We start from the raw sequence: 16314 nt of genomic DNA, 5'->3' as shown, positions 1-16314 counted from the left end.
GTTACTTATCAAAGATGATTGTGTTTGACTAACATGCCATTACTCCTTTTCCTTGATATGTAGAGATTGTTTATGGAAGTTTTTCTTTCCACCTGACTATCAAGTTCTGAAAGTTTCTGAGATCGCACAGCCTGGGAGACCAAGACAGATCCTTGCATTTGAACTACGAATGAATATTATTGCAGATGCTACCATTGACTTGCTGTTTACTAAAAACAGGGTATTTATTATAAGATAATAGAAAATAGTGTTTAAAATTTAAAAATTATTTTTTAGAGTATTTTTTGGGTCATAATTCTATGCTTAGCTTCATTTCTATTTTATGTTTACAATACTTTGTTAAATGCCAAATAATGAAAAGAAATTAATAATGATTAATAGTAATAACAGTGAACTTTTAAGTTATCTTCTAATTTTTCCTTTGTATTTTGTTAAATTGTTTTAGTATAATTTTGGTGTAAATCTGAACCTTTGTTTTTCCAAATTTTTAATACTTCATATTATTAATTATATTTCTTTGATAATTTAAAAGTAAAATGATAGGAATATAAATACAATAAATCTATTGTAATTAATCTTGTTCTTTTGGTAGGAAACAAATGCTGTACATGTAAATGTAGGGGCCGGCTCATATTTAGAAATTAATATTCCAATGACAGTTGAAGAAAATGGTAAGTTATCATTATTTTGCCTGAAATGATTAGTGACATGATTAATATGGTAATGTAGTTTGTTAGTCCTTCCAGATTAATAATAGTAATGTTTTATTTTAATTTTTTTGTCTATTAATTTAAATATAGTTTAGGTTTTTACTGATACATAAAAGTGTATCTACTTATGAGGTGCCATGTGATGTTTGAACCCATGTATATAGACTTACAATGTTCAAGTCAAAGTAAACGTGTTTCTACATTTATAATTTCTGTGTGGTAAAAGAATTTAAAATCCTTTTGTTTAGTTTTGCACTTATTTTTTTGAGACAGCATCTCATCATGTAGACCATGCTGAGCAAGGACTTGCTATGTAGCTTAGGCTTGTCCCCAACTTGAGATGCTCCTTCCTCAGACTCTCTAGTGCTGTGATTGCAGGTTGGAACTACCATGCTGACCGGCTTTCCTTGAGCTTTTTGACGTGTATAGCATTCTCATTATCTGTGGATCAGCCTACGATTTGTGTCTATAACTTAGTAGTCATTTTTTTACCCACTCCTAACCCTTCCTTTCTCAGTATTCCCCCCCAGCCTTGAGTAACTACCATTCTGCTCTCAACTTCTATAAGCTCAGTGTTTTTTTTCTTTTTTTTTTGTTTTGTTTTTTTTTTGTTTGTTTGTTTTATTCTTTTTTAATTAAAATTTCCACCTGCTCCCCGTTTCCCATTTCCCTCCCCTCCTCCCAAATATTGCCCCCTCCCCCCACTCCCCTTCCCCTATCCCCACTCCTCTTCTCCTCCCCCCACACCATTCCCCCTCCCTCTCGATACTGAAGAGCAGTCCAAATTCTCTGCCCTGCGGGAAGACGAAGGTCTTCTATCTACGTCCAGGAAGGTGAGCGTCTAATCAGGCTAAGCTCCCACAAAGCCAGTTCATGTATTAGGGTCAAAACGTAGTGCCATTGTCCTTGGCTTCTCATCTGCCTTCATTGTCCGTCATGCTCAGAGAGTCCAGAATCAACCCATGCTTATTCAGTCCCAGACCAGCTGGCCTTGGTGGGCTCCCAATAAATCAGTTCCACTGTCACAGTGGGTGGGTGCATCCCTCGTGGTCCTGATTTCCTTGCTCATGTTCTCCCTCCTTCTGCTCCTCATTTGGACCTTAAGAGCTCAGACCGTTGCTCCACATTGAGACTCTGTCTCTACCTCGATCCATCGCCAGATGAAGGTTCTAAGGTGATATGCAAGATATTCATCAGTATAGGATAGGGTCATTTCAGGTTCCCTCTCCTTAGTTGCCCAAGGTACCAGCTGGGGACATATTCCTGGACACCTGCGAACCACTCAAGAGTCAAGTCTCTTGCCAACCCTAAGATGGCTCCCTTAGATAGGATATATACTTCCCTGCTCCCGTATCCTCCCTTCCTATATCCCAACCATCCCAATCCCCCGAGCTCCTCCCATCCTCCCCTTCTCATGTTTCTCATCCCATTTCCCCTTTGCCCCATGCCACCTCACCCGCAAGTTCCCAGTTTTTGCCCTGCAATCTTATGTACTTCCCCTCTCCATGCGGATGACTATATGATTTTCTTTGGGTTCACTTTCTTATTTAACTTCTCTAGGATCACAACCACTAATGAGATCATTAATAAGATCACATCCTTTTTTTTTTTTTTTTTTTTTTTTTGGGTTTTTCGAGACAGGGTTTCTCTGTGGTTTTGGAGCCTGTCCTGGAACTTGCTCTGTAGACCAGGCTGGTCTCGAACTCACAGAGATCGCCTGCCTCTGCCTCCCGAGTGCTGGGATTAAAGGCGTGCGCCACCACCGCCTGGCCGATCACATCCTTTTTTGTGTGTCTTATTTCACTTGACATAATGACTTTCATTTGGTGCCATTTTGTCTTATCATTTGATAAGAATTCATCCTTTTTTGTGGCTCGATTCTCATTTTACACATGTACCATATTTTATTTTGTTCATTCATCAGTTGATGGATACCGTACTTAGTTTGTTTTCATGTCATGACTTTTGTGCATGGTGCTACCATGAACATGGGCATGCAGATGGTTCTTCAGCCCACGTATTCATTGCCTTTGGAGACAGACTCAATAATGGGATTGCTGGATCATGTGATAGTCCTATTCGTAAGTTTTTTAAATATCCTTGAGCAGATGAGGGCATAGTTTTACATTTCAATGTACCTGTACTTTAAGTGATTACATAATATTGAGCAAGAACAATTTTTGACTTGGTAGAGATAGTAATTCTGTATTTTTCTTATATTGTACCCATCTCTTGTAGGTCTGATAATTTTTCTAGTTAGGCTTTGGTACTGTGAGAGTGGATATTGTATCATTCACAAGTCTCATACTTACTTCAGATCCTGGAATTTGAACAGTAATTGTTTGATAAATAGGCTTAAATTTTTGCTTTGTTTTTGTTTTTTGAGATAGAGTTTCTCTGTGTAACAGCTCTGACTGTCCTGGAACTCATTCTGTAGACCAGGCTGGCCTCGAACTCACAGTGATCAACCTACCTCTGCCTCTCAGGTGCTGGGGTTAAAGGCGTGCACCACCCCTGCCTGGCACAAATTTTTTTTTAGGGTGTAACATTAATAGATATTTTTTTCATAGACTAAGCTGGGTACTTAGAACAGTGTAACTGTGAGAAAGAAAACAAGTGCATACTTAAAATATTAAATAATTCTCTTATAGCTACAATTTCATCTGAGCTACTATAATTCATTGCATATTTGAAATTTGGGCACTTAATCAGTAACATGAATAAATAGTGCTTTAGGTTAAATTTTGCTTTTTTTAAATTCCCACTTTAGTATATTTGTTGCTGAAGAGAGCTAAGATGAAATTGTGAACATAGTCACTTTCTTGGTGTAAAGAGAATAGTGATATACTCTTATTTTAAGGTCATTAAATGGCAATGATAGTATGGATATCTGTCATTAATTTTTTTATTCATGTTTTATTTTATTTAGCTCTCCTATCTTGTTTCTGTCATCTATATCCATGCTCCTATATAAAGCGAGAAAGAGAGGTTGATTCATTTCTTATATTTACGTAAAATCTACAGCATTTGGGCTTTTCTGTTTAAATAAGCCAGTGACTGAGGATGGCATAATATATACCCCCACCCAACTCCAGGTTCTTTTTCTTGTAAAGAACTAGAGCTCATGTGAGCTCTTGAAGGAGAGATCTGAGATCCTCTAGCGCTGCCTGATTCATAGGAGTTTTTTGGTAAAAAAATGTCTGTTAGAAATACTTTAGTTACGTGTATCACAGGGGAGAAAGAAAGTTGGAAGTTGTATAAAATTAATAATGGTTCAAATATGGGAGCATTCTAACCTTTTAGTTTCTAGCACCAACCACATGGTGGTTTACAACCCACTATAACATTCTCTCTGGCATGAACACACGTGGTGCACATCCATACAGGCAGGCAAAATACTTACAAAATAAAATTTTTAAGTTGATCAATCATTTTCTTAGTTACGTGTATTTATTTATTTATTTATTTATTTATTTATTTATTTATTTGGTTTTTCGAGACAGGGTTTCTGTGGCTTTGGAGCCTGTCCGAACTAGCTCTTGTAGACCAGGCTGGCCTTGAACTCTCAGAGATCCGCCTGCCTCTGCTCCTCCTCCCCGTGTTCGATGAGTTACGGTTTCTATTGCTGCAATGAAACACCATGACCTGAAAGCAAGTTGTGGAGGAAAGGGTTTTTTGGCTTACCTTTCATATTGTTAAGGAAGTCAGGATAGGAACTCAAACAGAGCAGGAACTTGGAGGCAGGAGCTGATGCAGAGACCATGGAGGGATGCTGCTTACTGGCTTGCTTCCTGTATCTTGCTCAGTTTGCTTTCTATAAAGAACCCAGGACCACCAGCCCAGGGATGGTGCCACCATAAGCTGAGCCCTCCCACATCAATCACTAATTAAGAGAACACCTTACAGTTAGATCTTATTTTTCTCAATTGTGGTTTTCCTCTTCCAGATAACTCTAGCTTGTGTCAAGTTGACTTAAGACTAGCCTGCACAATAATGCACACAGTAAATATCCTTGTGTAATTTCACAGTGCATAGCTATTGTACAAATGTTGGCACACTGAGATAAATGTGGGTCACCTGAGGATTGAGGAATCAGTATTCCAAACACCCATAGGCTAGAAAAAAAGGACCAGTTTTCACAGGGTACCGTCTGAGACATATACCTAAATGCATAAAATGTAACAAAAGTTGTCAAAAGGATTTGGCGGATTTTTAAGATGACTTTGTGGAGCTTAGGAATGACAGATGGACTTAGGAATCATGAAAAGGACAACACATGACTCCAAACACACAGAAACCTAAAGTATTTTTCAAATTCAAATATTTAGGATGGAAAAGAAAGCCTATAGCGGAGTGTGTTGTAGATATGCTATAAAACTCTTAGTATAAGAACATACAGCTAGTTAGAAAAGGAGGCTCATTAGGGAAGAAAATGGCATTTTAAACTTCCCTGCTTGTGCTGAGAATGGCATTTATTGATGTGAAAGTGTCATTATAAGAGAAATTGATGATATTTGGCAACCGTAGTTATACAGGGAGTAGTTGAAAAAAGTGATGAAAAAATAATATACGTGAGTCAGTGAATAAAGTAAAAGTATGGAGCTTGTGTTAATATTTGAAAAGTATTCCTTGGGTCGGAGAGATGGCTCAGTGGTTAAGAGCTCTGCCTGCTCTTCCAAAGGTCCTGAGTTCAATTCCCAGCAACCACATGGTAGCTCACAACCATCTGTAATGAGATTTGGTGCCCTCTTCTGGCCTGCAGATACATGCAGGTAGAGCACTGTATACATAGTAAGTAAAAATTTTTTAAAAAAGAAAAGTATTCCTTAGAGAGTAAACATGCAGTAAGTCTTCATATCCATAGGCTTCAATATGAAAATATTTAAGTAAAGTTGAGTTTGTACTGTATACTTTCTCCTTGTCATTCCCTAAACAGTACTGTTTAGTGGCTATTATGTAGTGTTTACATTGCATTAAAGATTAAGTGTAAGTAATGTGGGATAATTTGGCATATGTGGAAGATGTATGAAATAATGTGAAATACTTTGACATTTCACATAAAGGTCTTGAACATCATAGATTTTGGTTTAAGTATGGGATCTTGGAACCATCCTGAATGAATACTGAGAGAGCACTGTAGGTTCATTCTCCAAAGCAAACTAGAGTAGATATCAATGATGAGGATGATTTCTTATTATATTAGCAAGCTCTTTTACTGAAGAATATTTAAGCTGTTTATCAGGGATTATTTGTTTTGAGTTGGTTTTACTACAAAAATTATAATTGTATAGTTTTTATTCGAGTCCTTACGTTTTATATTTCTATTTACTAGGTTACACCCCTGCAATTAAAGGACAACTATTACATGTTGATGCTACTACCAGCATGCAGTATCGAACCCTGTTAGAAGCAGAAATGTTAGCAGTAAGTAAATATATGAATGTATTCTTTTAGTAGTTATAAATTTGGTTTCAAATTTTCAGTGTAAAATTAAAAATTATCTGTTTTCTTATTTAAGAACTGCCAAGTAGGTACTTTAGTTATACCATACTAGGGAAGAGAAGTTGATTCCAGATACTGTGTAGTGCCTTTGCATTCTTTATTGCCCTGCTTCTTTCCTTCCTTCCTTCCCTCCCTCACTTGCTCCTTCCTTCCCTCTCTTCCTCTCTCTTTGTCTCTCTCCTTCCTTCCCCCGCTTCCTCTTTTTTTCCTTTCTTTTTTCTTTTTTTTCCTCAAATTTTTGGAGACAGGGTTCTACTGTATTACCCAGGATGTCCTGGAACTTGCTTTGTAGACCAGGCTAGTCTCGAACTCACAAATCTACCTGCCCCTGCTTCCTGAGTGCTGGGATTAAAGGCATATGCTACCTCCCCACCCCACCACCAGGCTTATTGCTCTGCTTCTAATATATAGGAAGTGAGTAGAAGGCCCCAAAAGTTGTTTGAATGCTAATTTTCAACTTCATGTGTTTTTCCTAAATTATAAGTAAAATAATTTTTGAGCATGTATTGACCTTGTTGGATTTTCTCTCAGAGCTTAACATTTTATTCTTCGTCAAGTCAGTGACTAAGTTTAAAGGAAGAAAATTTTGATGGTACTTTGGGTTGTCTGACAGTACATGTAGTTTAAATTTCAGATTAAGATACTCATTAATCTGGGACTTAAAAAGAAAAGTCAGTAACAACAACAACAACAACAACAACAAAAACCCACTGTTTAGAATGGTTGGTATTCACTGAAGATTCATTAATATAAGATGATGTCATAAGGTTCTTAATTACTTGCCTTAAGCTAACATTTTACACATAGCCTACAAGTAAATAGAAAATTTCACAATTACTAAGAAAAACCCATATATATTTATATAATTATCTACAGCAGCATTCACAAATAGTCAGGTTTGTTGGCTTAGCCTGAGAGTCAGTGTGTAGTCTTTTCTGTTGACATGAATTAAGTTGATGCCAACATTGTTGGAAAAAAAAACTTATTTTTTGGAGCATTCATATTTCATAGGCATAAAAACATGTCTTAGTATATGAATAATATAAAATTACTACAGAAATCTATTACTACATAAAATCTAGCATTAAAATCTATCAAAATCAGTATTCCTTACAGTTCAGCACTTGTTAGAATTCTCAAGCTATTGCTGATAAATAGGGCTATGTAAAACATTGCTGCTACTCTTAAGCAGGCAGCTTTTTCCTTTGCAGAAATGCCAGGATCAGGTTGTATGATGGTGTGCATGGTATTCCACCCTCCTTCTATTAACAGAGGAGGAATTAGGGGCATGGTTTATTACCTGCTACATTAGTTAGCTGGTTTAAACTAGAGCATGAGTCTTTGTTCTCAGAAAATTTTGACTACACCAAAGCTTAGTATTTCTTTTCTTTTTTCTTTTTTTTTTTTTTTTTTTTTTGGTTTTCGAGACAGGGTCTCTCTGTAGCTTTGGTGCCTGTCCTGGAACTAGCTCTTGTAGACCAGGCGGGCCTCGAACTCCCAGAGATCCGCCTGCCTCTGCCTCCCGAGCGCTGGGATTAAAGGCGTGCGCCACCACTGCCCGGCTCAAAGCTTAGTATTTCAAAGATGTGAGTATTGACCAGGAATACTGACCTTTTGCTACAGCAAGTTGTTTTTTTTAAATTTACTTTTATTTTTCTCTCATATATTACATTCAAATCGATGTTTCCACTCCCTCCTCTTTTTCCAGTCCCTTCCTCCAATCTACTTTTCCTTCATTTCCCTTCAGAAAAGGGCAGGCCTCCCAGGGATATAAGCCAAACATGGCACAACAAGTCACAAGAGTAGGTGCATCCCCTCATATTAAGGCAATCCAACAGGAGGAAGAGTCCCTAAAGCAGGCAAAAAAAAAAATCAGAGACAGTCCCCATTCTCACTTTTAGGAGTCTCACAAGAACATCCGGCTACACAACCATAATGTATACAGAGGACAGTCCCATAGAGGCTCTCTGACTGTCACTTCAGTCCCCTATAAGCCCTGTTTAGTTGATTCTGTGAGCTGTTTTTTTTTTTTTTTTTTTTTTTTTTTTTTTTTTTGTGTGTGTGTGTGTGTGTGTGTATTGAATCCTTTGGCTCCGACAGTCCTTTGCAGCCTTCATCAGAATTCGCCTAATGTTTGGATGTGGGTCTCTGCATCTGTTCCCATCAGTTGCTGGATGAAGCCTCTCTGATGACAATTTTGCTGGGCTCTGGTATAGAAGTATAGCAGAGTATCATTAGAATCATTTCATTGATTTTTTTTTCTTGTTTTTATTTTACTGGTTGTGTTACAACAGTTTTAAAAGTCTCAGACACCTTCTGTTCAGCTCAGCGGGAAAATAAATTTTAATTACTCACTAGTGTGTGTGACTTCATTTCCAGTGCTGTTAGCATTGTCACATTTTAAGCTCTAACATTTGTTTTGCAGTTTCACATCAATGCCAGCTACCCCAGAATTTGGAACATGCCACAGACCTGGCAGTGTGAATTAGAGGTTTATAAAGCCACCTACCACTTCATCTTTGCACAGAAGAATTTCTTTACAGGTATTTTTTGGCAAACATAGAGTGATTTATTGTGATGAGCTTATTTCTATTCTGTAGGTTTACTTTTATATTTAATATAGGGATTTGGTGATATTATTTATGCTATCTTAATTTGGTTTAGGCTGAGAATACCAGAGGAACTATTTTAATACAAATTCTTTGTTTTTGTTAATTCCAAACAATGGCAGTGAAAATATTAAACCAATTTTGAGCTTAGAAACAAATGGAAGAACTTAGTTTAGGCTATGGCTTTGGATCAGGCTAGTAAAACATAAAGCACTGATGAGCAGTTGCTGCCTTTTCCAGCTTTATATCATCATCTATGACAGTATACTCAAATAGTAAAATATATTGTTTAATTCATTCTTTTTTATAATGTGTTTGTACCATTTAAGTTCTCATTTCTTAGATAACTGTCACATTTGACCGCTTTATATTGATTCTGGAAGACATGATGGCATAGTAACTTCAGGAGTACCTTTTAAATTTACTAATTTTACTAAAAGGCTACCTCTTAGATATTAATAGTGGTTCATCCCTGAGTGAATATCCTTGGTCACAGTGCTTGAATTGTTTTCTCTCTTGTCAGAATCTACAAGAATTAAGTTCTCTAGCTGGTGTGAGGGAATGCCCTTTGTTCAACAGCAATTCTCTTTTTCTTTTGGTGTTTCTATTAATTTCTTTTATTAATTAAAATTTTCTACATATTTCACATCCTGATCACAGTTTACCCTTCCTCCTCTCCTCCCATTTCCCCTCTGCCCCTCTCCAAAATCCATTACTCCATTTCTGTTTAGAAAAGGGCAGGCCTCCCATGGCTATCAACAAAGCATGGCAAGACAAGATTTCTTGAGTAAATTGGGACCATGGGGACCTTGAGGGAGGGTTGAAGTGGGGAGGGCAGAGGCAGGGAGGTGAGCAGAGAAAAATGTAAAGCTCAATAAAAATCAATAAAAAAAAAAAGCAGGGCATATCAAGTTGCTGTAGTACTAAGCACTTCTTGTATTAAGGATGGGCAAGGCACCCAGTACGAGGAATAGATTCCCCAAAGCCAGACAGTGTTATGGACAGCCCCTGCTCCCATTGTTGGGAGTTCTGCAAGTAGACCAAGCTATATAACTGTCAAATATTATCTAGAAGGCTTAGATTGGTTCCATGTAGGCTCGCTGGTTCAGTTCAGACTCTCTGAGGTCCTATGAGTCCAGCAGTGATTCTTACGCCTTTTATAATAAGGTAAAATAGATCTTTAGAAATTTGGATGTGGGGCAGAGCTTTATCGTAAATACAATGCCCCAGGAGTTGAAGCTGTCAAAGAAAGGTGGAAACTGAAGCCTCTTGTGGAAATAGATTGATTTAAGGATATTGTGATGGGGAGTGGACAATTATGGACTGATACAAAGCTCTAATACCAACTGGTTGACATTTTATGGGGTATTACTTATAACAATTTAATTCTTTTTTCTTTTTTTTTTCCTTGTTCTTTTTTTCTGATATTTGGAGACAGGGTTCTGTGTAACAGCCCTAGCTATCCTGGACCTAGCTTTTGTGGACCAAGCTGGCCTCAAACTCCTAGAGATCCATCTGCCTCTGCCTCCTGACTGCTGGGATTATAGGTGTGCACCACCACCACCCAGTTAACAATTTAGTTCTAAAGTAAGTTGTTAGTGTGTTTTTCAGATTAATTTTTAACTTACTGTCTTTATAATTTTTAAATTTCTTGCACAAATGAATTAGGTCATAAAGAAAGTGCTTCATTTTTCTAATCACATTATTTGATAAGACCATCTGGTAATGTGAGCAGCTTTTGATCTGAAGAAAAAAGTGCTATTAAAGTGCAACAAGTGCTTGTTACAGATATTAATAAAAATGGTTTTGGCAATCACTTCTTAGACTCTGGTTATTGTACCATAGTCTTCTGTAAGACAGAGTTAATTCTTGCTGTGTGACTGCTAACATTCGCAGTAGGTTACTTGCTGTAGCAGTCTTCCTTGGCTTACTACCAATGTGGTGTTAGGTGTTAGGTGATGTTATAGGGCCTTTGATTAAGTATTTAATTTTCATCTTTCTTGGACCCATTTGGCCTCTCAGTTGAATAGGAATTTCTGTTAAACAGTTTGAAGTTATTGTCTCTTGTAGCAGAAACTTAATAAAGTTTCTGTTATGTATGTGAAAAATATTTTTCACCCCAATTCTTAATATTTATCAGTAAAAATATCATAGAAGCTGGTGTGAAGATAATATTGTATGATGATATTATAAAATTTCAAATAAGGTTTTAAAATCTAAGATTTATTAAAGTGGAAATTAGCGATTTATACCATTTCAATTACTACTGAAGAAAAACATTAAGATTTGTTAAAATAGAAGATGGCGAATAAATTTATTTAGAAACTACATTCATTTCCTGAGCTATTAAATGATTCGAATTTCTGTTTTCTACTAATTTCATGTCGTGCTTTTAACCAATGTAAGTATATGATAGATAGATGCTTCTACTAGACATTCCAAGTCTCATAATAATTTAAAACAATTACTGAATATGATTTCTGCCCACAGATAACTTATGGACATAAAACTTAGTTCTTTTCTTGTTTTAATTAGTAATCTCAAGTACATCGATAGACACACTAGATATAAAATGAAACAATGCCAAACAGTGTTTATGTTGAGCTAGAGTAAACTATGGTCCTTCCACTGTATCTGAGATGGAAGGACATCAGAAATTAATGCCATCTGAAGGCATAAATAAAGAAGGTTTATTAATGATGGAAATGGACTTTATAAAGTGAACCTTGATATAACAGGAATGATTTATGTAACATTTTGGCATTTACAAAGCTCATTAATTTATATTTTCTTCATATAACTCTAAAAAGAAACAATATTATTGTCTCTAAGTTAACAGTTAGAAACTTGAAGAAAAGCTGGGCGGTGGTGGCGCACGCTTTTAATCCCAGCACTCGGAAGGCAGAGGCAGGTGGATCTCTGTGAGTTTGAGGCCAGCCTGGTCTACAAGAGCTAGTTCCAGGACAGGTTCCAAAGCCACAGAGAAACCCTGCCTCGAAAAAACAAAGCAAAACAACAAAACAAACAAAACAAAACAAAAACCCAGAATCTTGAAGAAAATAGAATTATTGAAGCAAATATTTGTATAGTACCTGCTATTAGGTACTATACAATGGTTGTTTTCCTTCCACATAAAGGATATGAATGACAGTGTAGTCATTACTTCATATCCATAGATTATTGGTTCCTTGTATATACAAAATCTGTAGATGCTCAGTACCTTCTATGAAATGGTATGATTCTGGAATATAGATTATATATCTTCCTGTATACCTTCATTCATCTGCAAGTTACTTAAAATACTTATCACAGTGTTGATATTTCATAAAAAATCACTTGTAGTATCTAAGGAATAATGACAGGCAAATGTTTAGTTCTACAAAGAAAAACATTTTCAACCCATGGTAGAACGTATCTATGGTTATGGAAAGATGACTATTAGTTTCAGACAGGTTAAATAGTGTGTGTGTTTGTGTGCATGTGTGTGTGTAGCTATATAGTATATATTTAGTGCTTATGCTGAACTATAAGAGTTTATTAAGGAGAAAAATGAAGAAGTCAGTCTGGAAAATGTTGAATTTTATTATGAAATTGATGATTTCCAGGGATGAATTTTGAAGGAATAAATCTTGAAAAGAAAGAAACAGAGTCAGACTTCTTCAGGAGGCTGGGATGTAGAACTGAAGTTTAAGTGTCTCCTCGAATGTTTTCCCTTTTACCTTTTTTTCTGTTTTTGAGGCAAATGTCTACCTTTGTAAAACAGGGAAGAAGATAACTTTGGGAGTGGATGGAAGTGGAGATGTATTGCATGTATGCCAGTCACAGTGAAGCTTGTATGCAGGATGTTTGCTCCCGTAGTTTTGGTATAAACACTTCCTTTGTTAGAAAATAAAACAATGAATGTGTGTATATGTTTCCAAGGTAAGCATAGGTGCAATAGGAGTGACTACCCTCTGTAATTTTTAAATGAAATAAAGGTATATTTGAAGTAAATTTGACATACTAAGATTCCCTTTTCTATTAATAGTAAAGGTTAATAGTTACATACCTTTTATTTGATTTATTTTTCTTATTAATGAGATTAAAGTGACATTAAATATTTAGGTTTTATTTGTAAATTCCCCTCAAGTAGTTTCAATGATAAGTGTACTTTATGGAGTGCTTACTTGATGCCATTTAGTTGTTAAAATGTCACATAAATCATTTCAATTCTTCCAATAAGTTAGGGAAATTGTCTTTATTCTTATTGTCTTTATTTAGGAGAAAGTAGTAATACTTAAGTTATATTTTCAAAATTATATTGCTAATAAAGCCAGAACTTAAAGTTATTATGGTCTGATATCAGAACCAAAAATGTACACCTAATTTCATGTACATGGCATGAGGCTTCTATGTATTATAAGTGTACAAAGCTGAATTTGACATCTCTAAGAATAGAGCTATTTCTCAAGAAATGTTGATCTTGATGATTATATACAATCCATACAAATGACAGGAAGACAGAAGAAAAAGTTGTGGAATATTGTACTTCAAAGCTAGTATTACCATATACAGAACCTTTACTTCTTTCTTTTTTCCTTTTTTTTTTTTTTTTTTTTTTTTTTTTTTTTTTTTTTTTTTTTTTTTTTTTAGTTTTTTGAAACAGGGTTCTTCTGGGTAACAGCTCTGGCTGTCCTGAAACTCATTTTGTAGACTAGCCTGGCCTCAAACTCACAAAGATCCACCTGTCTCCTGAGTGCTGGGATTAAAAGCGTGTAACACCAACTGCCTAATGAGAGCCTTTACTTCCTAAATTTAAAAGAAAATTAAGATAACAGAGAAACAGACTAGATATATAAAGACAAATTTAAAAGACGCAACTAGGAACCAGTACAGTGATCCTCATGTAAAGATGCTTGCTGCTGCACAAGTCTGGTAATCTAAATTTGACCCCATAGCCTGTGCATAGGTGAAAGGAGAAAACTGACTCCACACACTTATCCTCATATGTACACTATGGCATGGCCATGGCCTGACACCTACATCACACTCAATAGTAGTAATAAATAATAATTATAAAACACTTTTAAAAAGCAGCAATTCAAGCTTAACACATAAGAACTAATGGTTGTTTTAAACTTTGAGATGACTGTATCTGTTTATTTCATTGCAGTCCCAGAGTTTAGAACAGAGGTTCCCATACAATAGGTACTCAGTGGATACTTATTTCATGAACAGATATGAAAATTTTATCTGTATTTAAGACAAGGTCTTACTGTGCACCTCGGCTGGCCTGGAACTCACAGATTATATGCCTTGGCCTCCTGAGTGGTAGGATTAAAGGGGTTCACTGCCATGCCTAGCTATATTTGTTATTTAAAAAGTTGATTAAAGTGAGATATTTTTCACTCATAGCAAGCCCCTCATGCCCCCCAATTAACAGATAGGTAGAAATAAGCACAATAAGAAGAGGATTCAAAGAAGTAAGTGTGCAAGTATATAAAGTTTTTTTTTTAATTTATAAAAGATTTTATTTTTGATGAACTAGGGTGTGTATGTTTGTGTGTGAATGTGTAAACAAACATACATGTGTGATCATGTTTAATCAGTTTTACTTTTTGTTCTTTGTTTTAAGATCTGATTCAAGATTGGTCTAGTGATAATGCTCCAGATATTTTTTCATTTGTTCCATATACATGGAATTTTAAAATCATGTTTCATCAATTTGAAATGATTTGGGCTGCCAATCAACATAACTGGATTGACTGTTCCACTAAACAACAGGAAAATGGTAAGAGTGCTACAAGTTTGTTAATCTACTCATTAAGATGAGCCAACAAAAATGAAGTTAAAATACGTAGATTTCCTCCCTCCCTTCTTTCTGTCTCCTAAAAATCAGGCAGTGTGTTTTTGCAGTCTGTCCCTTAAGACAAAAATGTGATAGGTGCCTATGGTGATGGAACACTCAAGGTTTTGCAGAAAAAGTAAGCTCCTTCTGCCTAAAGATAAATTTATCCTGTTAGTGCCCCTCTTCCCAGCAGGTAGGTCAGGCCAAATCATATAAATGCTGCAAAGAATTCCTGCCGTGTAAAATTTAGAAGTCAGCAATCCCCTTTGTTCTCAGTATTGAGAGCTCTTCTCTTCACCCCGTTTACCATCCCTATCCTAGTGCTACACATGGTGAATATTTTCTCTAGGGTTCCTTCTTCAGGGCCACAATCCCTATTAAATCCTTCTAACGGCTTATCTCATGACAACCCTTTATCCGTGAATCTGCTTCTCTTTTCTTTCACTTACAACAGCTGGAGTTGATTTTTCTATATTATCTTCTGAGACTATTTCATAATTGTTTTTAGATTTTTATGCTTTCATACAGTTCATTTTATTTAATTGTACATTTAATATAGTTTTGCCCTTTAAATTTTGTTGACATTAAACTGGATTTACTTTACTTTTTTTATAGTTTATCTGGCAGCCTGTGGGGAAACATTGAACATTGATTTTTCTTTGCCTTTTACGGACTTTGTTCCAGCTACGTGTAATACCAGATTCTCCTTAAGAGTACGTATAATTGGATGCATTGTTTATTCCAGGGGTTTGTTAGTAGACTTGATTTCCCAGAGTTTCTGTGTGCTCTTGTTCATCCCATTGCCACCGTGAGAGTGTAGCAACCTTCAGTTACTAATAGATTTAGTGTCAGTGTTACTCCTCTGTCCTTCTAACAGCCTCTAGAAATTGATCTGAGAAAATACAAATTATTTTCTTAGAAATCATTTGTAATTGTTAGAGCTTCTTCCACCTATACTGTACTATAAACAAATTTTATGTTTTCTTTATTATTCTTGATTCCTAGATAAACCACAAATTCAGAGATTAAGTACTTCTCTCTACTATATCTAAGAGGTAGCAATTATGTACTTCTAAGTTCAAAATTTTATGATGTATTTAATGTTAAGGTATGGGTAATAATTACCAGTAATATTATTTGAATCAAAGTAGTAAGAATAAAATAATAAGCAATAATAGAAGGACCAACTAATACCTCTTAACCCCTTTTAAATGTACCATTGTTCAGAGTGCTATATGCATAGTAACTCATTTAGTTCTCAAAAAACCTACTTGGCGTGGTTGCCTATATTTGTGTCTTAGAAAACTGAGATGTATTTGGGTATGATGCCTGTAATTCTAGTGTTCAAGACCCAGAGGCAGGATGATCACAAACTGAGGAGAATCTGAGCTACTTATACTCATCTAAAAGGGAAGTTGGGAGGGAATATGCACAATAATTGGGAGACAGTTTATGTAAATTTTCATGCAGCTAGTGAGTTGCCATGTTGGATTTTGAACCCTGGCAATGTAGCTTTTTACCACCCTATTCCTATTCTACTATGTTACCCGCTGAGAAACTAGAATAGAGGGTCCATAAGAAAAAAATGAAACCCAACCAAGGTCTAGTGGCTAAGTTATTTTAAAAGTTAAGAAATGATAGAAGGCCAGGCGGTGGTGGCGCACGC

General features: G+C 36.0%; 1 protein-coding gene across 5 annotated transcripts in view; it reads left to right on the top strand.

The window, feature by feature from the left end:
* Positions 1 to 16314, top strand: part of Bltp1 (bridge-like lipid transfer protein family member 1) — a 181836-nt gene that overhangs the window by 34388 nt on the left and 131134 nt on the right. For all 5 annotated transcript variants that reach the window (XM_057757383.1, XM_057757384.1, XM_057757386.1 and 2 more), the window contains exons 12-17: positions 64 to 220; positions 593 to 671; positions 6043 to 6134; positions 8638 to 8755; positions 14436 to 14591; positions 15264 to 15361. In XM_057757383.1, coding sequence (XP_057613366.1) covers positions 64 to 220; positions 593 to 671; positions 6043 to 6134; positions 8638 to 8755; positions 14436 to 14591; positions 15264 to 15361 — 700 coding nt within the window. The remainder of the gene's footprint in view (positions 1 to 63; positions 221 to 592; positions 672 to 6042; positions 6135 to 8637; positions 8756 to 14435; positions 14592 to 15263; positions 15362 to 16314) is intronic.

Source organism: Chionomys nivalis, chromosome 24 (genome assembly GCF_950005125.1).
Source record: "Chionomys nivalis chromosome 24, mChiNiv1.1, whole genome shotgun sequence".
In the NCBI taxonomy this organism is placed as follows: Eukaryota; Metazoa; Chordata; class Mammalia; order Rodentia; family Cricetidae; genus Chionomys; species Chionomys nivalis.
The sequence above is the reverse complement of the archived record's forward strand: the minus strand, read 5'-3'. Positions and strand labels throughout refer to the sequence as shown.